Source organism: Scyliorhinus torazame, chromosome 1 (assembly GCF_047496885.1).
Source record: "Scyliorhinus torazame isolate Kashiwa2021f chromosome 1, sScyTor2.1, whole genome shotgun sequence".
NCBI classification, from domain to species: Eukaryota; Metazoa; Chordata; class Chondrichthyes; order Carcharhiniformes; family Scyliorhinidae; genus Scyliorhinus; species Scyliorhinus torazame.
The window spans coordinates 315652701-315678831 of record NC_092707.1 but is presented as its reverse complement, the minus strand read 5'-3'; the positions used below and the strand labels follow the sequence as shown (position 1 = coordinate 315678831).

The 26131-nt window shown below is 56.7% G+C and overlaps 1 protein-coding gene across 3 annotated transcripts in view; it reads left to right on the top strand.

Moving 5' to 3' along the window:
- The window catches only part of LOC140424335 (echinoderm microtubule-associated protein-like 6), a 755202-nt gene that overhangs the window by 123015 nt on the left and 606056 nt on the right, over positions 1-26131 (top strand). For 2 of the 3 annotated variants that reach the window (XM_072507856.1, XM_072507859.1), the window contains exon 5: positions 21193-21378. The exons of the other annotated variant lie outside the window; for it this stretch is intronic. In XM_072507856.1, the coding sequence (XP_072363957.1) occupies positions 21193-21378 (186 nt within the window). The remainder of the gene's footprint in view (positions 1-21192; positions 21379-26131) is intronic. 3 annotated transcript variants of the gene reach the window in all.

Below are 26131 nucleotides of genomic sequence, written 5' to 3'. Positions count from 1 at the left end.
GGGTGGGTCGTGCTGGGGTGGAGGTTGGGGGGTGGTCCGTGCTGGGGTGGAGGTTGGGGGTTGGGGGGGGTCCATGCTGGGGTGGAGTTTGGGGGGGGGTCCGTGCTGGGGTGGAGGTTGGGTGGGGGGGGGGTCCGTGCTGGGGTGGGGTTGGGGGTTTGGGTGGGGGTCCGTGCTGGGGTGAGGTTGGGGGGGGTCCGTGCTGGGGTGGAGGTTGGGGGCGGGGTCCGTGCTGGGGTGGAGGTTGGGGGGGGGGTCCGTGCTGGGGTGGAGGTTGGGGGGGGGTTCCGTGCTGGGGTGGAGGTTGGGGGGGGGGGTCCGTGCTGGGGTGGAGGTTGGGGGGGGGTCCGTGCTGGGGTGGAGGTTGGGGTGTTGGGGGGGGGGGGTCCGTGCTGGGTGGAGGTTGGGGGGGTGTCCGTGCTGGGGGGAGGTGGGGGGGGGGTCCGTGCGAGGTGGAGGTTGGGGGTTGGGGGGGGTCCGTGCTGGGGTGGAGGTTGGGGGGGGGGGTCCGTGCTGGGGTGGAGGTTGGGGGGGGGTCCGTGCTGGTGTGGAGGTTGGGGGGGGGGGGTCCGTGCTGAGGTGGAGGTTGGGGGGGTCCGTGCTGGGGTGGAGGTTGGGGGGGGGTCCGTGCTGGGGTGGAGGTTGGGGGGGGTCAGTGCTGGGGTGGAGGTTGGGTGTTGGGGGGGGGTCCGTGCTGGGGTGGAGGTTGGGGGGGGTGTACGTGCTGGGGTAGAGGTTGGGGGGGGGGGGTTCGTGCTGGGGTGGAGGTTGGTGGGCTGGTGGGGTCCGTGCTGGGGTGGAGGTTGGGGGTTGGGGGGGGTCCGTGCTGGGGTGGAGGTTGGGGGGGGGGTCCGTGCTGGGGTGGAGGTTGGGGGGGGGGTCCGTGCTGGGGTGGTGGTTGGGGGGTGGTCCGTGCTGGGGTGGAGGTTGGGGGTTGGGGGGGGTCCGTGCTGGGTGGAGTTTGGGGGGGGGGTCCGTGCTGGGGTGGAGGTTGGGGGGGGGGGGTCCGTGCTGGGGTGGAGGTTGGGGGGGGGGTCCGTGCTGGGGTGGAGGTTGGGGGGGGGTCCGTGCTGGGGTGGAGGTTGGGGGGTGGGTCCGTGCTGGGGTGGAGGTTGGGGGGGGTCAGTGCTGGGGCGGAGGTTGGGTGTTGGGGGGGGGTCTGTGCTGGGGTGGAGGTTGGGGGGGGTGTCCGTGCTGGGGTGGAGGTTGGGGGGGGGGTCAGTGCTGGGGTGGAGGTTGGGGGTTGGGGGGGGGGTCCGTGCTGGGTGGAGGTTGGGGGTGGGGGTCCGTGCTGGGGTGGAGGTTGGGGGGGGGGGTCCGTGCTGGGGTGGAGGTTGGGGGGTGGTCCGTGCTGGGGTGGAGTTTGGGGGGGGGGGTCCGTGCTGGGGTGGAGGTTGGGGGGGGGGGGGGGTCCGTGCTGGGGTGGAGGTTGGGGGGTGGTCCGTGCTGGGGTGGAGGTTGTGGGTTGTGGGGGGGGTCCGTGCTGGGGTGGAGTTTGGGGGGGGGTCCGTGCTGGGGTGGAGGTTGGGTGGGGGTGGGGGGGGGGTCCGTGCTGGGGTGGAGGTTGGGGGTTTGGGGGGGGGTCCGTGCTGGGGTGGAGGTTGGGGGGGGTCCGTGCTGGGGTGGAGTTTGGGGGGGGGGGTCCGTGCTGGGGTGGAGGTTGGGGGGGGGTCCGTGCTGAGGTGGAGGTTGGGGTGGGTCCGTGCTGAGGTGGAGGTTGGGGGGGGGGTCCGTGCTGGGGTGGAGGTTGGGGGGGGTCAGTGCTGGGGTGGAGGTTGGGTGTTGGGGGGGGGGGGGTCCGTGCTGGGGTGGAGGTTGGGGGGGGTGTCCGTGCTGGGGTGGAGGTTGGGGGGGGGGTCCGTGCTGGGGTGGAGGTTGGGGGTTGGGGGTGGGTCCGTGCTGGGGTGGAGGTTGGGGGGGGTCCGTGCTGGGGTGGAGGTTGGGGGGGGGTCCGTGCTGGGGTGGAGGTTGGGGGGGGTCCGTGCTGGGGTGGAGGTTAGGGGGTGGTCCGTGCTGGGGTGGAGGTTGGGGGTTGGGGGGGGGTCCGTGCTGGGGTGGAGTTTGGGGGGGGGGTCCGTGCTGGGGTGGAGGTTGGGGGGGGGGTCCGTGCTGGGGTGGAGGTTGGGGGGGGGTTCCGTGCTGGGGTGGAGGTTGGGGGGGGGTCCGTGCTGGGGTGGAGGTTGGGGGGGGGGGTCAGTGCTGGGGTGGAGGTTGGGGGGGGGGTCCGTGCTGAGGTGGAGGTTGGGGGGGGTCCGTGCTGGGGTGGAGGTTGGGGGGGGGGTCCGTGCTGGGGTGGAGGTTGGGGGGGGGTCAGTGCTGGGGTGGAGGTTGGGTGGGGGTCAGTGCTGGGGCGGAGGTTGGGGGGGGGGGTCCGTGCTGGGGTGGAGGTTGGGGGTTGGGGGGGGTCCGTGCTGGGGTGGAGGTTGGGGGTGGGGGTCCGTGCTGGGGTGGAGGTTGGGGGGGGGTCTGTGCTGGGTTGGGGGGTAGTCCGTGCTGGGGTGGAGGTTGGGGGTTGGGGGGGGGGTCCGTGCTGGGGTGGAGTTTGGGGGGGGGTCCGTGCTGGGGTGGAGGTTGGGGGGGGGGTCCGTGCTGGGATGGAGGTTGGGGGGTGGTCCGTGCTTGGGTGGAGGTTGGGGGTTGGGGGGGGTCCGTGCTGGGGTGGAGTTTGGGGGGGGGTCCGTGCTGGGGTGGAGGTTGGGTGGGGGGGGTCCGTGCTGGGGTGGAGGTTGGGGGTTTGGGGGGGGGTCCGTGCTGGGGGTGGTGGTTGGGGGGGTCCGTGCTGGGGTGGAGGTTGGGGGGGGGGGGGTCCGTGCTGGGGTGGAGTTTGGGGGGGGGGGGGTCCGTGCTGGGGTGGAGGTTGGGGGGGGTCCGTGCTGGGGTGCAGGTTGGGGGGGGGGGGGTCCGTGCTGGGGTGGAGGTTGGGAGGGGGTCCGTGCTGGGGTGGAGGTTGGGGGGGGTCCGTGCTGGGGTGGAGGTTGGGGGGGGGTCCGTGCTGGGGTGGAGGTTGGGGGGGTCAGTGCTGGGGGCGGAGGTTGGGTGTTGGGGGGGGGTCTGTGCTGGGGTGGAGGTTGGGGGGGTGTCCGTGCTGGGGTGGAGGTTGGGGGGGGGGTCCGTGCTGGGGTGGAGGTTGGGGGTTGGGGGGGGGTCCGTGCTGGGGTGGAGGTTGGGGGTGGGGGTCCGTGCTGGGGTGGAGGTTGGGGGGGGTCTGTGCTGGGGTGGAGGTTGGGAGGTGGTCCGTGCTGGGGTGGAGGTTGGGGGGGGTCCGTGCTGGGGTGGAGTTTGGGGGGGGGTCCGTGCTGGGGTGGAGGTTGGGGGGGGGGTCCGTGCTGGGGTGGAGGTTGGGGGGTGGTCCGTGCTGGGGTGGAGGTTGGGGGGTGGTCCGTGCTGGGGTGGAGGTTGGGGGTTGGGGGTCCGTGCTGGGTGGAGTTTGGGGGGGGGTCCGTGCTGGGGTGGGGGGGGTGTCCGTGCTGGGGTGGAGGTTGGGTGGGGGGGGGTCCGTGCTGGGGTGGAGGTTGGGGGTTGGGGGGGGTCCGTGCTGGGGTGGAGGTTGGGGGGGGGGGTCCGTGCTGGGGTGGAGGTTGGGGGGGGGTCCGTGTGCTGGGGGTGGTGGTTGGGGGGTGGTCCGTGCTGGGGTGGAGGTGGGGTTGGGGGGGTCCGTGCTGGGGTGGAGTTTGGGGGGGGGGGTCCGTGCTGGGGTGGAGGTTGGGGGGGGGGGGGTCCGTGCTGGGGTGGAGGTTGGGGGGGGGGGGGGGTCCGTGCTGCGGTGGAGGTTGGGGGGGGGTCCGTGCTGGGGTGGAGGTTGGGGGTGGGTCCGTGCTGGGGTGGAGGTTGGGGGGGGTCAGTGCTGGGGCGGAGGTTGGGTATTGGGGGGGGTCTGTGCTGGGGTGGAGGTTGGGGGGGGGTGTCCGTGCTGGGGTGGAGGTTGGGGGGGGGGGGGTCCGTGCTGGGGTGGATGTTGGGGGTTGGGGGGGGGGTCCGTGCTGGGGTGGAGGTTGGGGGGTGGGGGTCCGTGCTGGGGTGGAGGTTGAGGGGGGGGGTCCGTGCTGGGGTGGAGGTTGGGGGGTGGTCCGTGCTGGGGTGGAGGTTGGGGGTTGGGGGGGGGGTCCGTGCTGGGTGGAGTTTGGGGGGGGGGGTCCGTTCTGGGGTGGAGGTTGGGGGGGGGGTCCGTGCTGGGGTGGAGGTTGGGGGGTGGTCCGTGCTGGGGTGGAGGTTGGGGGTTGGGGGGGGTCCGTGCTGGGGTGGAGTTTGGGGGGGGGGTCCGTGCTGGGGTGGAGGTTGGGTGGGGTGGGGGGGGGGGTCCGTGCTGGGGTGGAGGTTGGGGGTTTGGGGGGGGGTCCGTGCTGGGGTGGAGGTTGGGGGGGGTCCGTGCTGGGGTGGAGTTTGGGGGGGGGGGTCCGTGCTGGGGTGGAGGTTGGGGGGGGGTCCGTGCTGAGGTGGAGGTTGGGTGGGTCCGTGCTGGGGTGGAGGTTGGGGGGGGGTCCGTGCTGGGGTGGAGGTTGGGGGGGGTCAGTGCTGGGGTGGAGGTTGGGTGTTGGGGGGGGGGGGTCCGTGCTGGGGTGGAGGTTGGGGGGGTGTCCGTGCTGGGGTGGAGGTTGGGGGGGGTCCGTGCTGGGGTGGAGGTTGGGGGTTGGGGGTGGGTCCGTGCTGGGGTGGAGGTTGGGGGGGGTCCGTGCTGGGGTGGAGGTTGGGGGGGGGTCCGTGCTGGGTGGAGGTTGGGGGGGGGTCCGTGCTGGGGTGGAGGTTAGGGGGTGGTCCCGTGCTGGGGTGGAGGTTGGGGGTTGGGGGGGGGTCCGTGCTGGGGTGGAGTTTGGGGGGGGGGTCCGTGCTGGGGTGGAGGTTGGGGGGGGGGGTCCGTGCTGGGGTGGAGGTGGGGGGGGTCCGTGCTGGGGTGGAGGTTGGGGGGGGGGGGTCAGTGCTGGGGTGGAGGTGGGGGGGGGGTCCGTGCTGGGGTGGAGGTTGGGGGGGGTCCATGCTGGGGTGGAGGTTGGGGGGGGGGTCCGTGCTGGGGTGGAGGTTGGGGGGGGGTCAGTGCTGGGGTGGAGGTTGGGGGGGGTCAGTGCTGGGGTGCAGGTTGGGGGGGGGGGTCCGTGCTGGGGTGGAGGTTGGGGAGGGGGTCCGTGCTGGGGTGGAGGTTGGGGGGGTCCGTGCTGGGGTGGAGGTTGGGGGGGGGGGGTCCGTGCTGGGGTGGAGGTTGGGGGGGGGTCAGTGCTGGGGCGGAGGTTGGGTGTTGGGGGGGGGTCTGTGCTGGGGTGGAGGTTGGGGGGGGTGTCCGTGCTGGGGTGGAGGTTGGGGGGGGGTACGTGCTGGGGTGGAGGTTGGGGGTGGGGGGGGTCCGTGCTGGGGTGGAGGTTGGGGGTGGGGGTCCGTGCTGGGGTGGAGGTTGGGGGGGGTCTGTGCTGGGGGTGGAGGTTGGGGGGTGGTCCGTGCTGGGTGGAGGTTGGGGGTTGGGGGGGGTCGTGCTGGGGTGGAGTTTGGGGGGGGGGTCCGTGCTGGGGTGGAGGTTGGGGGGGGGTCCGTGCTGGGTGGAGGTTGGGGGGTGGTCCGTGCTGGGGTGGAGGTGGGGGTGGTCCGTGCTGGGGTGGAGGTTGGGGGTTGGGGGGGGTCCGTGCTGGGTGGAGTTTGGGGGGGGGTCCGTGCTGGGGTGGGGGGGGTGTCCGTGCTGGGGTGGAGGTTGGGTGGGGGGGGGGTCCGTGCTGGGTGGAGGTTGGGGGTTTGGGGGGGGGTCCGTGCTGGGTGGAGGTTGGGGGGGGTCCGTGCTGGGGTGGAGGTTGGGGGGGGGGGGTCCGTGCTGGGGTGGAGGTTGTGGGGGGCGGGTCCGTGCTGGGGTGGAGGTTGGGGGGGGGTCCGTGCTGAGGTGGAGGTTGGGGGGGTCCGTGCAGGGGTGGAGGTTGGGGGGGGGGTCCGTGCTGGGGTGGAGGTTGGAGGGGGTCAGTGCTGGGGTGGAGGTTGGGTGTTGGGGGGGGGGGGGTCCGTGCTGGGGTGGAGGTTGGGGGGGTGTCCGTGCTGGGGTGGAGGTTGGGGGGGGGGTCCGTGCTGGGGTGGAGGTTGGGGTTGGGGGGGGGGTCCGTGCTGGGGTGGAGGTTGGGGGGGGGGGGGGGGTCCGTGCTGGGGTGGAGGTTGGGGGGGGGGTCCGTGCTGGGGTGAGGTTGGGGGGTGGTCCGTGCTGGGGTGGAGGTTGGGGGTTGGGGGGGGTCCGTGCTGGGGTGGAGTTTGGGGGGGGGGGGGTCCGTGCTGGGGTGGAGGTTGGGGGGGGGGGGTCCGTGCCAAGGAGGGGGATGGGAGGGCAAGTGAGTTGGTCCACCTGGCCAGGTGCCAGCCTCCAACAGTTGGGCCCATGCGGGTCCATGCCACCTGGCTGGGGGGAGGAGGGGATATGGGCAATGATGACATGTCGTCCCCCCCCCACCCCCCCCCCCCCCCCCCCCCCCCCCCAAAACCAGGCCGTCATGTTTTCAGATCATCCAGCGATGTTGGCCGCCGTGGTGGTAGCCGCTCATGTCTATGTTACCCTGGATGAGGAGGAGGGAGGAGCGTGCCAGAGAGGCGGCGCAGGCTGCCGCCCAGGCTGGAGGGACACCTGACCGACAGGACGAGGAGGGGGAGGAGGACGACGCGGCCCCACGGCAACGGAGGCACCCGAGGGCGCCCCGTGTGTACCGGCCCCGGCAGTCATACCAGGACCTCACGGACCGGAATGCAGGAGGAGACTCCGGATGAGCCGGAAACCGTGGCACACATCTGCCACCTGCTGGCACACCTGTCACCGCGTGGCACTGGCGGGGGACACCCTCTCCCCGTGTCCGTCAAGGTTACGGTGGCCCTGAACTTTTATGCAACGGGGTCATTCAGGCACCGAGTGGGGACCTGTCCGGCATATCGCAGACATCGGTGCATCCGGGCAGTGACAGATGCCCTATATGCCATGGCGCACCGCTACATCCGCTTCCCCGTGGACCGGGCCAGCCAAGATGCCCGGGCCGTGGGCTTCTCTGCCGTGGCCGGGTCCCCCATGGTCCAGGGCGCGATCGATGGGATGCACGTCGCCGTGCGGCCACCTGCAGATAACAGGGCCGTGTTCACTTAATAGGAAGGGGACCTATTCGATGAACGTACAGGTGGTCTGCGACCACCGCATGATGATCCTGCACGTCTGCGCTCGTCACCCAGGCAGTGTACACGACTCATTCGTGTTGTCGCGGTCATCCATCCCCAGCATGTACGAGGGACGCCATCCCCGGCTGAGGGGCTGGTTGCTGGGCGACAGGGGCTACCCATTGCGATCGTGGCTGATGACGCCTATACGGAGGCCACACACACGCAATGAGGCGGAGAACCGCTACAATGATGCCCATGTAGCGACAAGGGGAGTGATCGAGAGGTGCTTTGGCGTGCTGAAGATGCGTTTTCAGGTGCCTGGACCTCTCTGGGGGCGCCCTCCAGTATCGGTCAGATAGGGTCGGCCGCATCATTGTGGTTTGCTGCGTCCTGCACAGCATAGCCCAGCAGAGGGGCGATGTGCCGCAGGCAGAGGAGGGCGGAGTGGAGGAGCAGCAGGAAGAGGCGCAGTCCTCCCCAGATGAGGGGGATGGGGGCAATGGTCAGGGCAGACTGGGTAGACACAGGCGGGTGGCTGTCCACCGTTACCGGCTGGCCCAGCGGGCACGGGACAGACTGATAGACGCCCGCTTCACTGACTAGATGGGCGTGGGAATCGGGTAGTATGGCCACAGACCGCACACCATGGCAACAGCCGACCACCCACACCCCCCACCCACCCAGCACCCTCACCCCCCTCCCCAACCCCACCAACCCCACCCGCATGCGCCCCCCCCCCCCCCCCCCCCCCCAAATTGCCGATCCACCTGCGGCACAACGGGCCGGGCTCTCACAGTTGCGGGTGGACGCGTGTCTATCGCAGGCCATGGAGGATGATGACAACCCGCCCTGCGATGAGCTCCTGGCTCTACATTGTTGGACTATGTCTGACCCATGGCCACAGTACCACCATCCACCCGGACCATCCCTGCATGCGGCTGTGACACTGCAGCGCACGGTCCCGTCCTCTGCCCGGGGGATGTTGATGGCGGCCCAGGGGGAAGGGGGCAGACTCACATGGGGCTGAGGTAAGACCACCCCTCACACACACACTTGCGCTCAACGTACATGACACCCCCGCACACTTTGGACAGAGCACAAAGGCAGCTTCTGTAGGTGTAACATTGACTTTAATAACGAAAGGAGTTCATGCACGTGCCCTAGCCCCTAAAACTCATCTGTGCCCTGCACCCGTGCCAACTTACTCAGTGTCTAATTATTTGGCCTTACGGGCCCTTTGACTACGTCTACGTGGTTCCCCAGACGGTACAGCAGAACTGGAGGTGGACTCCTGTGATTCCTGCCCTCTGACACTGGATCCCTTTGGCGGCCGTTTCCTGGGGTGTCCTGGCCTAGATGAGCCAGGCTGCGGCCCGGGCGACTGGAATGGCGAGCTGCCAGCTTGTCCTGCCCGTTGCCCACCCGATGCACCTGGGACGGAAGGGGGGGAGTCCGAGGTGTCGCGGTGTACCGGGACCTCCCCTACAGAGGGAGCCGGGACGGACCACACCACCTCCTCCTCCCTCGGGGTGCCCGATGGCCCCCAGGCCTCTACATGGGTGGGGGATGTGAACGGACTGGCCATCCGACGCCCCCCCCCCCCCCCGGACATCTGGCGCTGCCAGTCCTGGAGGCCCGTGCTGGTATCGACAGGGGTCTGCAGGTTTGCAGCCATGGAGCCCAGGGTGTTGGCAAACCCTGTCTGTGACAGTGCGACGCTGGCTCGCACATGGCCACTGGCGCCGATGCCCTCCGCGATGGCCTGCAGAGACTGGGCCATGGCCTGCTGAGACTGGGCCACGGCCTGCTGAGACTGGGCCACGGCCTGCTGAGACTGGGCCATGGCCTGCAGAGACTGGGCTATGGCGTTGAGCGCCTCTGCCATCTGGCGCTGGGACTGGCTCATGGCCTCCTGTGAGAGGGCAGCCATTTCCTGGGCCACAGACGCCGCCTGCACGGAAGGCCCCAGGCCTCGCAAACCGTTCCCCATGTCTGACACCGTCGCACCCATTGCCTCCACTGCGGACGCCACCCGTGCGGTGTCAGCCTGGGTGGCACGCATGACCGGCACCACTCCCAGCTCCTGGACGCGGGTGGACTCCTCCACCTGCGACCGCAGCCGCCGCAAGCCGCCCGTCACCCTCTTCGCTCGTCTCCGGGTCGGTGGTTGCATCGCATCTATGTGTGGGTGTGGTAACTGCAGGAACCCGGGATCCATCTGGGCGGCAGATGTTCGCTTGGCCTGGGCTGCCCTCCGACCGCCCGGTCCCTCTGCTGCTCCTACCTCCACCTGCTGTACCGGGACGGCTGTGTTGTGCGCACCAGTGAGTGTACCAGACGCCTCATCACTAAAGTGCCCAACCGTGGTGAGTGTTTCTGCGATGGTGGAGGGTGTTGGTGACAGCAGTGGCGTTGTGTCGTGCTCTTCGTTCCACTCGGAGTCCATGGCACTTTGGGGTGGGGGTTCGTCTCCACCCATCCACTCTGAGTCACTGTCCGGTATTTCGTCTTCCTGGGTAGGGCTGTCCCGGGTAGGGGTGTCCCGGGTAGGGGTGTCCCGGGTAGGGGTGTCCCGGGTAGGGGTGTCCCGGGTAGGGGTGTCCCGGGTAGGGGTGTCCCGGGTAGGGGTGTCCCGGGTAGGGGTGTCCCGGGTAGGGGTGTCCCGGGTAGGGGTGTCCCGGGTAGGGGTGTCCCGGGTAGGGCTGTCCCGGGTAGGGCTGTCCCGGGTAGGGCTGTCCCGGGTAGGGCTGTCCCGGTTAGGGCTGTCCCGGTTAGGGCTGTCCCGGTTAGGGCTGTCCCGGTTAGGGCTGTCCCGGGTAGGGCTGTCCCGGGTAGGGCTGTCCCGGGTAGGGCTGTCCCGGGTAGGGCTGTCCCGGGTAGGGCTGTGGCTGCCCCCCTCATCGTTGGGTGGTCGCTCCAGCACGTGACGGGGGTGTCGTCTCCCTATTGCTCCAGGTCTCTCCGTCTCCCGTGGTGTGCGAGGGCATCTTGCGGGCGTCGCATGCTGGAGGGTGCGGGTCTCTCCGTCTCCCGTGGTCTCCGAGGGGCATCCTGCGGGCGTCGCATGCTGGAGGGTGAGGGTCTCTCCGTCTCCCGTGGTCTCCGAGGGGCATCCTGCGGGCGTCGCATGCTGGAGGGTGCGGGTCTCTCCGTCTCCTGTGGTCTCCGAGGGGCATCCTGCGGGCGGTCTGCATCTGCGGGGATGGGTGCCTGGACGTTTGGTCCTGCGATACACAATGAAGCATGCATGGTTAGACATCAGGCAGTGATCAGGTGATACGGGGGAGGGGGATATAGGGGAGGGGGGATATGGGGACGGGCTGTCGGTGGCTCACTCGCGAGTACGCCCCCGACCTCTGCATCAGCAACCTCCCGGTCCTCCGGTCCGCCAGCCAGTTCCAGGGCCCTTTCCTCGTGTACGGTCAGTGGCCTCTCATCAGCGGGCCCTCCTCCAGTCCTCACATGCTCCCTATTGTTGTCTGCGCGCTTCTCCTGTGGGGGGGGGTCAGGGGTAAAAGGCAACACTGTTAGGCAGGTATATGAATGCACGCCATCGGTTGCGCGTGCATTGCAGAGGTTAAGGTTAGGGCTGGATTCACTTGGGGATATGGGGGAGGGGGGGATATGGGGGATATGGAGGAGGGGGGATATGGGGGAGGGGGGGATATGGGAGAGGGGGGGATATGGGGGAGGGGGGGGATATGGGGGAGGGGGGGGATATGGGGGAGGGGGGATATGGGGGAGGGGGGGATATGGGGGAGGGGGGGGATATGGGGGAGGGGGGGAGGGGGGGGATATGGGGGAGGGGGGGATATGGGGAGGGGGGGATATGGGGGAGGCTCACCCTGCCTGCTCTGACGAGGTCGTTCACCTTCTTGTGGCACTGGGTGCCTGTCCGTGGTGTCAGGGCCACATCGGTGACGGCCTCTGCCACTTCCCTCCACAGACGCCGGCTGTGGCTTGGGGCAACTCTGCGGCCGTGCCCGTGATACAGGGCATCCCTCCTCTGCTCCACCGCGTCCAGGAGCGCCTCCACATCGCGTGACTCGAACCTCGGGGCTGAGCGACAGCCAGCCATCCAGTCGGGTGTTGTGGTCGGGTGTTCCGGTCGGGTGGGGGGGAGCAGCGCGGCCTTATGAGCCGTCACGCCGTGCGGCGCGTATGACGCTGCACGGCGTGAACCACTGCGCAAGCGCGGATCCCGTTACGTCGCTGCTAGCCCATTTCGGGCCGGAGACTATCGACCCATTTTTCCGACGTGACGCAAGTCGGATTTGCGCCGTTTTTTGCGCCGATCGGCGGACTTTCCGCCGACAACGGAGAATTTTGCCCCTAATCTCCATCAGGGCTCATAGGGAGAAGATAGAGGGCATGGAAAGGGAGAGGTTAGTGGGGGAGATTTTGAGAGCGGACAGGAGATACGCAGAGGCCCCGGAGGAAAGATTTCTTGGGGAAAGACGATGGCTCCAGATGGAGTTTGATCTGTTGACCATGGGGAAGGCGGAGGCACAGTGGAGGAAGGCGCAGGGGGCGACCTACGAGTACGGGGAAAAGGCTAGTCGGATGTTGCCACACCAGCTCCGTAAGAGGATGGCAGCGAGGGAAATAGGGGGAGTCAAAGATGGTGGGGGAGCCATGGCCCAGAGTGCAACGGAAATAAACAAGGTATTCAAGGCCTTCTATGAAGAGCTGTACAGATCCCAGCCCCCAGTGGGGGAAGAGGGGATATGACGATTCCTCGACCAACTGAGGTTCCCGAGGGTGGAGGAGCAAGAGGTGGCTGGTTTGGGGGCACCAATCGGGTTGGAGGAGCTGAGCAAGGGTTTGGGGAGTATGCAGGCGGGGAAGGCCCCGGGGCTGGACGGGTTCCCGGTGGAGTTCTACAGAAAGTACGTAGACCTGTTGGCCCCGCTCCTAGGACCTTTAACGAGGCAAGAGAGGAGGGGACCCTGCCCCCGACAATGTCGGAAGCGACAATTTCCTTGATTCTAAAACGGGACAAGGACCCACTGCAATGTGGATCGTACAGGCCGATTTCGCTCCTCAATGTGGACGGTAAGTTATTGGCAAAAGTGCTGGCCACGAGGATTGAGGACTGTGTCCCGGGGGTGATCCATGAGGACCAGACGGGATTCGTAAAGGGCAGGCAATTAAACACTAATGTGCGGCGGCTCTTTAACGTGATAATGATGCCATCGGAGGAGGGAGAGGCGGAGATAGTGGCAGCTATGGACGCGGAAAAGGCCTTTGACCGAGTAGAGTGAGAGTACCTCTTGGAGGTGCTGCGTAGGTTTGGGTTTGGGGAAGGGTTTATCAGCTGGGTTAAGCTCCATTGCAGAGCCCCGGTGGCGAGTGTAGTGACGAACCGGCGGAGGTCGGAGTACTTTCGGCTGTACCGAGGAACGAGGCAGGGGTGCCCCCTGTCCCCCCTGTTGTTTGCATTGGCGATCGAACCCTTGGCCATGTCACTGAGGGAGTATAATAAATGGATGGGGGTGGTCTGAGGGGGAGAAGAGCATCGGGTGTCGCTATACGCGGATGACCTGTTGCTGTACGTGGCGGACCCAATGGAGGGGATGGTGGAGGTCATGCAGGCTCTAAGGGAGTTTGGGGAGTTTTCGGGCTATAAGCTCAATGTAGGGAAGAGTGAGCTCTTTGTATTACAGGCAGGGGACCAAGAAAGAGGGATAGGGGACCTACCGCTGAGGAGGGCGGCGGGGGCTTTTCAGGTATCTGGGGATCCAGATAGCCAGGAGCTGGGGGGCCCTACACAAATTGAATCTGACGAGGTTGGTGGACCAAATGGAGGTGAACTTCAAAAGATGGGACATGTTGCCGCTCTCGTTGGCGGGTAGAGTGCAGTCGGTCAAAATGGTGGTCCTTCTGAGGTTTCTGTTTGTGTTTCAGTGCCTTCCCATCGTGATCACCAAGGGCTTTTTTAAGAGAGTAGGTAGGAGTATTATGGGGTTTGTGTGGGCGAATAAGACCCCGAGAGTAAGGAGAGGGTTCCTGAAACGCAGTAGGGTCCGAGGAGGGTTGGCGCTGCCAAACCTAGGGAGCTACTACTGGGCAGCAAATGTGGTGATGATCCGCAAGTGGGTTATGGAGGGAGAGGGGGCAGCATGGAAGAGGATGGCGATGGCATCCTGTAAAGGAAGAAGCTTGGGGGCGTTGGTGACAGCACCGCAGCCGTTCTCGCCGTCAAAGTATACCACGAGCCCGGTGGTGGCGGCAACGTTAAGGATCTGGGGCCAGTGGAGACGGCACAGGGGTGCAGTGGGAGCCTTGGTGTGGTCCCCGATCAGGGGTAACCACCGGTTTGTCCCGGGGAAGATGGACGGGGGGTTCCAGGGCTGGCATCGGGCGGGGATTAGAAGAATGGGGGACCTGTTCATTGACGGGACATTTGCGAGCCTAGGGGCACTGGAGGAGAAGTTTGAGTTACCCCCGGGAAATGCTTTTAGATATATGCAGGTGAGGGCTTTTGTGAGGCGACAGGTCAGGGAATTCCCGTTGCTCCCGGCACAAGAAATTCAAGACAGGGTGATCTCGGGTGTGTGGGTCGGGGAGGGCAAGGTGTCGGCAATACACCAAGAAATGAAAGAAGAGGGGGAAGCGCTAGTAGAAGAGTTGAAGGATGGGAGGAGGATTTGGGGGAGGAGATCGAGGAAGGTCTGTGGGCTGATGCCCTGGGTAGGGTTAATTCCTCCTCCTCGTGTGCCAGGCTCAGCCTGATACAATTTAAGGTGGTTCACAGAGCGCACTTGACGGGGGCGAGGTTGAGTAGGTTCTTTGGGGTAGAGGACAGATGAGGAAGGTGCTCAGGGAGCCTGGCGAACCATGTCCATGTGTTTTGGTCATGCCCGGCACTGGAGGGGTTCTGGAGAGGAGTGGCAGGAGCAATATCTCAGGTGGTGAAAGTCCGGGTCAAGCCAAGCTGGGGGCTAGCAATATTTGGAGTAGTGGACGAGCCAGGAGTGCAGGAGGCGAAAGAGGCCGGCATTCTGGCCTTTGCGTCCCTAGTAGCCCGGCGCAGGATCTTGCTAATGTGGAAGGAGGCGAAGCCCCCTAGCGTGGAGGCCTGGATAAACGACAAGGCTGGGTTCATAAAGCTGGAGAGGATTAACTTTGCCCTGAGAGGGTCTGCGCAGGGGTTCTACAGGCGGTGGCAACCGTTCCTAGACTATCTCGCGGAGCGTTAGAGGAAGGTCGGTCAGCAGCAGCAGCAACCCTGGGGGGAGGCCATCCATCTGGTCAGGAGGAAACGACTGCTGCTCCTCCGGCCTGGATATTTTGCTGCGGGGAGGCAACTTCACCATCTCCGACGTTAAGGAGGTGGTAGGCGGGCGCCTCCTCGTAGCAGACGTGAAATACAAAAACACCCCTCTCAGACTTATTAAAGTGTACGCCCCGGCCGTAAAAAGTGAGCGGCTGGCAGTCCTTCAGCAACTCCCACTGCTGTTGGCCACCTCCAAGCCGGTCATCCTGGGTGGTGACTTCAACTGCATCATCGATGCGGTTGGACGATCCAGCAGAGCCGACAGCAAACTAGACGCTACGTCCAGACTCCTGATGGAAACGGTAAAAGACGCCAAGCTGCTCGACGTCTGCAGACGGAGCGCAGCATAGATACACATGGTCACGGCCAGACGGGTCCGTCCGCTCCAGGATAGACTTCTTCTTTGTGTCCCGAGCTTTCACGGTCAGGTCCACCGACGTAAGGCTGGTGTTCTTCTCTGACCACTGCTTCCTACTGGCCGACTGCCACCTGCAGGAAGGCCAGGGGGTAGGCAGGGGGACATGGAAGCTAAATGCAAAACTGCTGACCCCTGAGAACCTCGAGGAACTCAGGAGGGATTACAAGGGTTGGAGAACCATGAAACCCCTCTTTGAGGCCCCACATCTCTGGTGGGAAGCAATCAAGGGGAATATCAAGAGGTTTTTCATCCTCAAGGGCGTTCAAAAGGTGAGAGAGAGACGAGGGGTCATGTCCAGGCTCCAGAAAAGTATGCAGAATTTGCTCCAGCTGCAGTCGATGGGGGTGGATGTCAAGGAGGATCTCCAAGAGGTGAAGAGCCAGCAAACCTTGGGATACGATCGCCTACGTGCAGGACAGGAGGGTGGACACTTGCCTCATCAGCCTTGACCAGGAGAAGGCTTTTGACAGAATATCGCACACCTACATGATGGCTCTCCAAAATGGGGTTTGGGGAGGGAATTCGCAATTGGATCAAACTGCTCTACACAAACATCTATAGCGCAGTCTCAATCAATGGGTGGGAATCGGAAAAGTTCCAGGCCTCCAAGGTTATCTTCCGTTCCAGAGTCCGCTCCGTGGAGCAGGATGAAAAGTGCTCACGCTTCTTCTTCCAAAAGGTGCACAGAGAGACCTCTGTGATCAGCAGCCTGAAGGAAGAAGATGGCTCTGTAAAGTCATCGCAGTCTGACATCCTGAGGATCAGCCAATCCTTTTATGCCGGACTGTATGACCTGAAGCAAACAGATAGCACTGTTTCCCAGACCTTCCTGTCGACTATCACGGAGGTCATAGGCGACAGCGAGCTGGAAAACCTGGACAAACCACTAACTCTGGATGAGCTGACAAAGGCCGCCAAGTCCTTCGAGACGAGTAAAACTCCCGGAAGCGATGGCTTACCGGTTGAGTTGTATTCGGCTCTGTGGGACTGGATGGGCCCAGACCTGCTGGAAGTGTACAAGAGTATGCTTCTGGAAGGCAGCATGTCAGAGTCCATGAGGAAAGGCATCATCACCCTCATCTACAAGCAGAAGGGGGAAAGGGAAGAAATTCAAAATTGGCGATCCATTTCACTGTTGAATGTGGATTACAAAATTCTAGCCAAGGTCATCGCCAATCGGGTCAGGTCTGCTCTGGAGTCGGTGATCCACCCTGACCAGACCTGTGCTGTACCCGGCAGGAAGATCTCTGATAGCCTCGCGCTACTCAGGGATACGATCGCCTACGTGCAGGACAGGAGGGTGGACACTTGCCTCATCAGCCTTGACCAGGAGAAGGCTTTTGACAGAATATCGCACACCTACATGATGGATGTGCTCTCCAAAATGGGGTTTGGGGAGGGAATTCGCAATTGGATCAAACTGCTCTACACAAACATCTATAGCGCAGTCTCAATCAATGGGTGGGAATCGGAAAAGTTCCAGATCAAATCCGGAGTCAGGCAGGGCTGCCCTCTCTCCTCTGCCCTTTTTGTGTGCTGCATAGAACCTTTTGCCGAGTCCATCAGGAAGATCCGGGTATAAAGGGAGTGACGATCCCAGGCAATGGAGGCATGCAAGTCAAGGCCTCCCTGTACATGGACAACGTTGCCGTCTTCTGCTCGGATCCTGCGTCTGTACGCAGGCTCTTGACCACCTGCGACCAGTTTGAACTGGCCTCGGGAGCCAAGGTAAACCGTGGCAAGAGCGAGGCCATGTTCTTTGGGAACTGGGCCGACCGGTCCTTTGTCCCCTTCACTGTCAGGTCAGATTACCTGAAGGTGCTGGGGATATGGTTCGGAGCTGCTGGGGCGTGCACCAAAACCTGGGAGGAGCGCTTAGCAAAGGCAAGGCAGAAACTGGGCTGATGGGAGCAACGCTCCCTCTCCATTGCGGGCAAAACCCTGGTCATCAGGTGTGAGGTACTCTCGGTGCTACTGCACGTGGCGAAGGTCTGGCCCATAACCCGACCATACGCCGCAGCAGTCACCCGAGCCATCTTCAAATTCATCTGGAGATCCAAGATGGACCGTGTCCGAAGGGACACCATGTACAAACCTCTGGAGAAGGGAGGGCGGAACGTACCCAACGCCTCCCTCATCCTGTGGCCACCTTTGTGTCCAGCTGCATCAAACTGTGCGTGGACCCCCAGTATGCAAACACCAAGTGTCACTACATACTGAGGTTCTACCTGTCCCCGGTGTTACGAAGGATTGGCCTGGCCTCATTGCCGCGGAACGCTCCAAGTAGTTGGACCGTACCGTACCACCTGTCCTTCGTGGAAAAGTTTTTGAAGAAAAACACCTTTGACCACAAGGCAATGAAGCAGTGGTCAGCACGTAATGTCCTCGAGGCTCTCAGGGAAAAGGAGACCGTGGAGGACGTTGGATGGTTCCCTGAGCAGACTGCCAGAGTCATCTGGCAGAACGCCTCATCACCAGAACTTTCAAACAAGCACCAAGACCTAGCTTGGCTGGTGGTGAGAAGGGCCCTCCCTGTCAGATTCTTCATGCACACCCGAAGGCTCTGCGCCAATACACGCTGCCCTCGGAGTGGCTGTGGGGGAAATGAGACGGTCACACACCTCCTTGTGGAATGTGCCTTTGCAAAGGAGGTCTGGAGAGAGATGCAGTGGTATTTGTCAAGGTTTATCCCGAACAGATCTGTGACACAGGACTCTGTGCTCTACGGACTGTTTCCAGGGACACACACCGAGACAAATGTCAACTGCTGCTGGAAGGTCATCAACTCGGTAAAAGACGCTCTTTGGTCTGCCCGAAACTTGCTGATCTTCCAGTGCAAAGAATTGTCCTCGACCGAGTGTTGCAGACTGGCACATTCCAAGGTCCAGGACTACGTGCTGAGGGACGCACTCAAGCTTGGGGCAGCTGCCGCCAAGGCGCAATGGGGAAAGACCACTGTGTAAGGTCTTTCCAGCAAATGTACACCGAGGGGCGGGTAACAGTGTAAACCCCCCTCGGTCTGGGCCACCAACACTCCAATGTATAAAACAAACATGACAATGTAAATATTTAAGAAGGAATTGTAATGTAAAGAGTGATATGTGTATAATAACATCAAAATTGAATGGAAGAAAGTCAAGGCAATGTGTAACTCTGCCGGAAATGTACAGTCAAGACAATTTGAAATGTTTCTGTAATGCTTATGATAAAGTTTATGAATAAAGTATATTTTTTTGAATAAAAAAAACAAAAAAAATGAATCCCAGGTCCTGGTTGAGGCCGCACTCGTGTGCGGAACTTGGCTATAAGTTTCTGCTCAGCGATTCTGCATTGTCGCGCATCCTGAAGGCCACCTTGGAGAACGCTTACCCGGAGATCAGGGGCTGAATGCCCTTGACTGCTGATGTGTTCCCCGACTGGAAGGGAACATTCCTGCCTGGTGATTGTCACGTGATATCCGTTCATTCGTTGTCGCAGCGTCTGCATGGTCTCGCCAATGTACCACGCTTCTGGACATCCTTTCCTGTAGCGTATGAGGTAGACAACGCTGGCCAAGTCGCACGAGTATGTACGAGTATGGATTTCAATTGCAACGGGTGAACCGTTGTTATTTTTGATGCCGAGATCAATATCGGATGTTCTGTCCTTTTTTCTCTTACTCATAATAATAATCTTTATTAGTGTCACAAATAGACTTGCATTAACACTGAAATTAAGTTACTGTGAAAATCCCCTAGTCGCCACATTCCGGCGCCTGTTTGGGTACACTGGGAGAATTCAGAATGTCTAATTAACAAACACGATTATCAGGACCTGCGGGAGGAAACCAGAGCACAAGGAGGAAACCCACACAGACACTGGGAGAACGTGCAGACTCCGCACAGACTGGCCCGAGCCAGGAATCGAACCTGACACCCTGGCGCTGTGAAGCAACAGTGCTAGCTACTGTGCTACCATGCCGCCCTATTTAATCAGTTTGATTCAACTGAGTGACTTGCTAGGTCATTTCAGAGGGCAGTTATGCGGCAACCACATTAACATATATCGGGTCAGAATAGCAGATTTGCTAAGTGAACCAAATTGTTTTTTAAACAACAATCCAGTGGTTGTATGGTCACCATTACTAAAACATTTTTAAATTCCAGATTTATTTAATTAATTGAAGGCTGAATTTGGTGATGTTGCAATTGGAGAGGGTGCATTCCCCACATATCTATTTGCAGGGCCAGTAACAGTACAACAGCTGCCTGCATTAAAAAATGCTGGAAAAATATCTCAGCTGGAAAGAAATTACACCGTGAACAGGAAACTACAATCAATATCGGAAACTCTTCTCTTTTAAACAAAAATGTCTTTTTTAAATGAAAATGGGCAGTGTGTTCTGCTCTTTAACTAGCCCCTGATGTATCTTTTCTGGTAGTGTGTGATGGGACGTTGTACAGGACAACTTCCTCTGTATCTGACCAGTAATGCAGGTGGGAGTGGTGTGTAAGATGCGGTGCACTATATGGAGGGAGGGGGCGGGGGGTTTGATGAGAGGTGTCAATGCCTGTGGTGCAGCGCACTGACCAGAGCAAACCAGTACTGACACCAGCTGATGGGTGATGCCAATAATGTCAAAGGTGACAAAAACTGTCCATACACCGGAGGATGCAGTGCAGGCCAAGTGTGCATGCACAATTATTTTTGGCACCTGGCTGGTCGGTGTCAAGAGCTACACTGCTAATTGAAATTTGTTTCCCTAATTGCCATGTGAGATTTGAACTTGTGTCTCCAGAGCATTAGTCCAGGCCGCTGGATTAATAGCATAGTAACATAATCACAATTCTTACTTCCTTAAAACCTTGCTCTAGCTCCTTTGATCAATACACATCGGTTTTCTTCCATTTTTCCCAATAAATTTCACAGTATTTATTCTGAAACTCCGCAGGTTTGATTTTAACTGTTGGGCTTTTATGTAAAACTTTGTCAAGTAGTTTTTTGGAAGTCTGTACATCAGATTATGGGATTTCTTAATTTACATGCCATCATCTCCCCCAAGGCATCAAGGAAATTGCCACACAGCTTGTTCCCTCTGAATCCTCACTAGCTGCTGTTTATTAGATTATTGTTATTCGGATAGTCCTCAAGTTTACTTGATGATTAATTCTGTTATTTTTATGACGATGGAAGTTAGCCCAATGCATTTTTAAATACAGGCAACACAATTTATTTTCAATTTAATAGTACCTTCTGAGTTTTCAGGGTCTCCATCTTATTGTCAATGACTTATGACTATCCTCCTTTGCACTCTTGACTAACCCCGGGAATTAGTTTGATTTGATCCCTTTTAATTTGTCTAGAACACACACTTATATCAAAGCTATTTGTTTTGTCTTGGTTATTTCTGAGGAAGCCACATTGCTTCTGTCTTTCCTTGTGAATATTTGGAGGAAAGTGGAATTTAGAATATGTAATATTCAATCGTCTATTTCAAAGCCGTAAGCATGGACATTTTTTTAAAACTGCTATTCCATCTCTCTATCTCTTTTTTTTCTAGGTTTCACTTTTCTCCTCTGATTATCCTTTTAATATCTCTGCATTTTCCCATATTCATCCTACTTATCCTTTGTCCTTCCTTCTGCAAACTTATTTCTACTTATTTCAATTTTACTTTGTTAATACATTCAGGGTCATGCTTGTCTAATGATGACCCAGAGAAACAATACGGTAAGTGAGGAATGCAGATTTTCCAACTGGCAACTGCAGTTTCTCTGGATTCTGCTGATCCAGAGCTAGTCCAAAGTTACAGCCATTTCTATTTCCTATAGAGGCAGTCCAGGTCCCAGTGATGCTTTCAGTTGTTGACATAATTGGAAGAGCCAAGCAGGGAAAGAGACTAGACACAATGGTTCCTGTGATTTGAAAATTAAATTTTTAAAAAGACAATCAAAACGATCAATATTTTCCTCAAATGGGAGGATTGAACACATTTCTAAGTATGTTTTAATGTCTAATTTGTTAATGGAAAATTCAAAATCATGAAAAGTTTTCTGAGGGGGATAGTAAAAGATTGTCTTCACTGGTAAGTCAGTTGGCATCAAGGGGCTATTGACACAGGTATATCATGAAAAAAGGGAGGATAGAAGAGTAATTTTTACATCGATGCATCTAGAAAACAAAATTACTTACTGTAAGTGGATATTGTAACAGACTAAATGGGAAATCAATCATTTAAAAAGAACATAGGAGGATAATTGGAAACAACAGCAAAATGTACATAGCTGCAATTAATAAGTTAACCCACATGATGAACTAAATTGTCACCACCGATGCTGTGGAAAGGATTTAATGAAAAGTGATGATTTATTTTCCAGAGTGTGCAGACTTAATAATTTTTTTTCCGCTTTTCATGTTACAGTTCTGGACATTATGTGGGAATGCATTAACACCCAAAAGGGGAATTTTTGGTAAAACTGGCGATCTTCAGACCATTCTGTGTTTAGCATGTGCAAAGGATGAAACTACATACTCTGGTGCATTAAATGGCGATATTTACATCTGGAAAGGGCTAAATCTGGTCCGCACAATTCAGGGAGCTCATGGAGTGAGTAAAACTGATACAGTACATAGATTTTTTTCAGTATGAAATTAATGTATTTTATCAATGGATTTGGTTGCTGTTTCAAACATAAAATGGCAATATGATGTTTTCTACCACTGTGAATATTTTTAAAGAATGTTTCAATTGTTATGATCCCAGTTGATGTTATAACTGGAGGGGAAGATTCCAGAATGGAACCCTGGCTCAAAAAACCGTAAGTTTTACTTTTTAAAATATAAAACGTGGAGGAACAGAGCCACAGGACCGCTAATTACTTTTAACAACAAGAAACAAAACATTTATTGAACATGAAAAAATTGGATTATGGTACAATATTCTTTTATTTCCCCTTTAGCTTAACGATTACACACCGATTTTAAAATTAACACTGATTAAAAGTAAATTTTAAACGACAATGGTCTCATTAACACACACAGCCCGTTTTAAGCTCAGTAGATGACTGTGGTACAGTAAGAAGTCTTACAACACCAGGTTAAAGTCCAACAGGTTTGTTTCGATGTCACTAGCTTTTGGAGCGCTGCTCCTTCCTCAGGTGAATGAACATACCTCTTCATTCACCTGAGGAAGGAGCAGCGCTCCGAAAGCTAGTGACATCGAAACAAACCTGTTGGACTTTAACCTGGTGTTGTAAGACTTCTTACTGTGCTCACCCCAGTCCAACACCGGCATCTCCACATCAAGATGACTGTGATAAGACACACTCCTCTCTGAACCAAAGTCTTTAGATAGAACATACAGTGCAGAAGGAGGCCATTCGGCCCATCGAGTCTGCACCGACCGACTTAAGCCCTCACTTCCACCCTATCCTCGTAACCCAATAACCCCTCCTAACCTTTTTGGTCACTAAGGGCAATTTATCGTGGCCAATCCACCTAATCTGCACGTCTTTGGACTATGTGAGGAAACCGGAGCACCCGGAGGAAACCCACGCAGACACAGGGAGAACGTGCAGACTCCGCACAGACAGTGACCCAGCGGGTATGTCTGTGGATCTCTCCTTAAAATCCCTTCAGATGATTCTTATGCCAGAAGCCACTTGTCTCAATGAGATCCGGCTTCCACACGAGTGATTTCAAATTCAACTTTGAAAAGTCACACTTTCAAATCTTATAAATTATGCTCTACCTCCATTGCTCCATCACGTTTTCGCTTTCAGATTTTACACCTCTCCCTTCAGGTTTAATTTGTCTTAAATGCTTTTATATAACCTCAGAGGTCCAGCCACCAATTTTCACAATTATTTTGAATAATATCTCCCAAACTGGTAATTTCTCAAATCTTAGCACTACTGCAGATATCTTCCTGGCCTCACCTGTTCCAATGCCTTTTCAACTCTGATTTTACTGAGCAGTAACTGTTCTGGTTTCCAGTTTCCTCTGTTCTATTAACTCCAGACTTATTGGAAACTTCTCTTCATTTCTCTAGTTTCCTTAACTAGCTGTTTTCTTAACCAGCAAGGCTGAGAGAGATGATACCTCTTCAGCCTTCAAAAACCTACTGCTTCTAGCAGAGCTGTGAGAGCTGCCTACTCTCTCACTACCTATCTTCAACTGCAATCAAATTGGCTAAAATAAAACTTAAAAAAGCTTCTCTACCTTACAATGTGCCCAGTTGAAGCCACTGCTAGTTTCTTGACGTAGCCCTCCATATGCACAATAGAATCCGAGTTGGAACTGAAACTCCCTCACATACATACACCTTTTTCCAGTATGAATCTTAACTATCACTTTACCCTTCCAGGCACAGAAACATAACATTAAACACACTTAAAACTATACCTTATTTATAATGTTCACCAATATAAATATAAGTCTCTTTAAACAACCTTTGCTTTCCAAACACAACTCTGAGTCAACTGTTTACGTTTAGACACATCTCCCCACCTTCTCATCCTACTTGCATGGAGTAATGCGATTTTCAAAGAGTACCCATTGCTGTAACAGCATAGAACAGCTTCTGCAGATGAACTTCCTCCTGATGGACAAAGAGGCCATCCATGATAGCTGGTTAGACAGGAGTGTCCCAAAGAACAATGGGTCTGGGGCATCCTGTGTATTCCCACTAAAGAGTTTAAATCTTAATGAGACAATATAAGTCATGCCAGGTGTGGACATATCCCTCTGTTCTGTGCTAGCAGCCCCCCACCCTCCCCCAAGTCTTTTTAACCCCAAAATTGCCTGCTACATTGAGGTCTAATTTCGAGAACCAATTTCCAAATATCTTCCTTGCGTGATAAATTTATAACGGTTACTGGTGAGCCAATGACCTTTTCCCCTACTAAAATGGACTGATACTTTTTCTGATGACATTTATAATTTAAAGTGGCTACAGGCATACCATATTTGTCCAAATGTTGATTATTTGCAGATAGACTGCTGACTTCACATTTATCCAGCCTTGATGAAAACCTTAATTTCCCATGCAGTTTTTTTTCTTCATGTGCTTATTTGCCAAACTTGGCTGCCTGCAAAGAGTCACTTCTGACCCTCCTTCCAAACTCAGCTACATCAACTAGTGAAAATGCATAAATGTGGCACTGCAATATTCATTGGCATTATGGCAAGCAACGTTTTGATGCCGATACAATTTTCTCTTTCTTTCCTCTTCCCACCGAGATAATGCCCGCCAACTAGCCCCCTCCCCCTTTATTCTCTCAATCCTTCCTTTCATACCCTCTCCTTCCTGTTCCTCTCTCCCATTCTCTTTGTTTCCTTCACCCTCTTTTCCCATCCCTCTCTTATTTAAACAACCCCTGCCGCACTCTTTATTTTCTCTCCCTCTCCTACTTCACTGATGGTTCCTAAGGGGCAAAGGGCTGTTTGGATCTTTTTTCAGCTGTTTTCAAATCCAAAGGGATGATATATCTGCTCACTGCAGTAGCGCCAGATCCTTACAACTCCCAATAGATATCAGGAAGTTTCTGTTCAGACTATCTTCCCCTCACCACTCCTTAATCTTGTGATGTCTAGAAACAATAGGGGTGGGATTCTCAAGTTCTCCAACCATGTGTTTCCCTGCTGCATGTCTTTTGCTGGTCATGGGATTCTATTCACCCGCCACTTGCCAATGGGATTTCCCATTGAAACCACCCTATGGCGCTGCAAAACCTGATGACGGGGGTGCGCTGCCAGTGGGAAAAGTGAATCTCGATGACCGGAGATTTCTGGCCTAGATTACATACCTAAGCACCCTAATCCAATAACTTTGAGACCTCCCTTCTTACTAGCAGGAAGCAAAACTCACGAGGATAACCACGCAAAATAACAGGTGCACACCCTGTAATTTTTCCACTGATAGAAGTTAAGGGTCTGAAAATCACAAACTGTTCATCCTGTAAGTGCTCCTCACTACTAGGAATATGGAATCAACCATTTTCTACTTTATGACAATGTTCCATGTGCATAATTTTAATGAAGTATTACAATCTGGTCTTGTAGTGTTCGAACAGGATCAGTGCATGGACCAATCAATTCCCATAATAACACTACCATAGACAATGAAATTAATGGAAAACGCAACACACTTCATATCTAAAATAAAACAGCTGATGAAAATGTGAGGCTAGATATTAGCATCTTTTGGCATAAATTATGGGATCTAAAATAATTTACAACAATGACCTGAATTAAAAACACAACAGGACCTTGACATTCCTAGTGCTTCAAAGCTTCCTCTCAAAAAAAGACATTAATTAAGGGACCTGAATCAAAATATAGAGCTTAGAAATTTGGCTGTGATATGCTAAATGGACTCCTAATCCTAAAATATTGTGGACAAAAATTGCATGCTCATCCTGAGGAGGCATTAGGGCCTTTGCATATGCAAATAATGCCACATTGAGCTACTGCAAGATTAGTTCGCTCTGAGGCAGATGGTACCAGCTACACCCAGAAAAAACAAAGTCTCAAAATATTATCTTATTAAGCTGCATGTGATAAGGTAAGAATTTAAATAACACCTGAAGTTCTCCCCTGACATTGAATCCCCTCAGTTGTACTTTCTCGAGTGCTTTTTTTGTCCTTTCTGTAACATGGGGAACAGGATTGTGCACAGTGCTTTGTGTTCTATTTCAAAAAATCAGTTGAAGGATAGAACTAGGTCAAATTTTTTACCCAAATATTTATTTACAGAGTTACCCATTACAGGCGTTTATCTCTTAACCCAGCAACCATTTTTAAGCTGTGTCTATTTTTATAGAGGCTCAAGTGAATTTCAGTTAATGTCCACAACCTCCATAATGTAAACTATGCTTACAATTGAGCATAGTTAATGTACGATTCACCAAATCTCTTCTTTTTCTCTCTAAATAAAAATTAGAGTCAATATGTTCAACCAAAATTTCAAATCAAATCTTGAAGAAGGATATGAAGTGCTGATTTACAGTGCTGATTTACAGTGCTGATTTACGAGAATGTTTCTAGGAATGAGGAACTTTAGTTGCATGGTTAGATTGGAACAGCTGGGGTTTGAAAAGGGAAAGTTTAGAGGAGATTTTATAGAAGCAGTTGTTTCAAGCTAGCAAAGTCAATCTGTCACCTTTTCTTACTTGCACTTCTCGTAGGTTGTACATTATGCAACAGTGAATAATTGTTCATATAACATTCAATAGATATCCTATTTTCAGTGTTCCCTTTGTACAGAATAATACTTTTTTTTAAAAAAAATATATTTTTATTCTCCTTTTTCACATTTTCTCCCAAATTTGCACCCACCAGCAATGAATAATAAGCAGTAA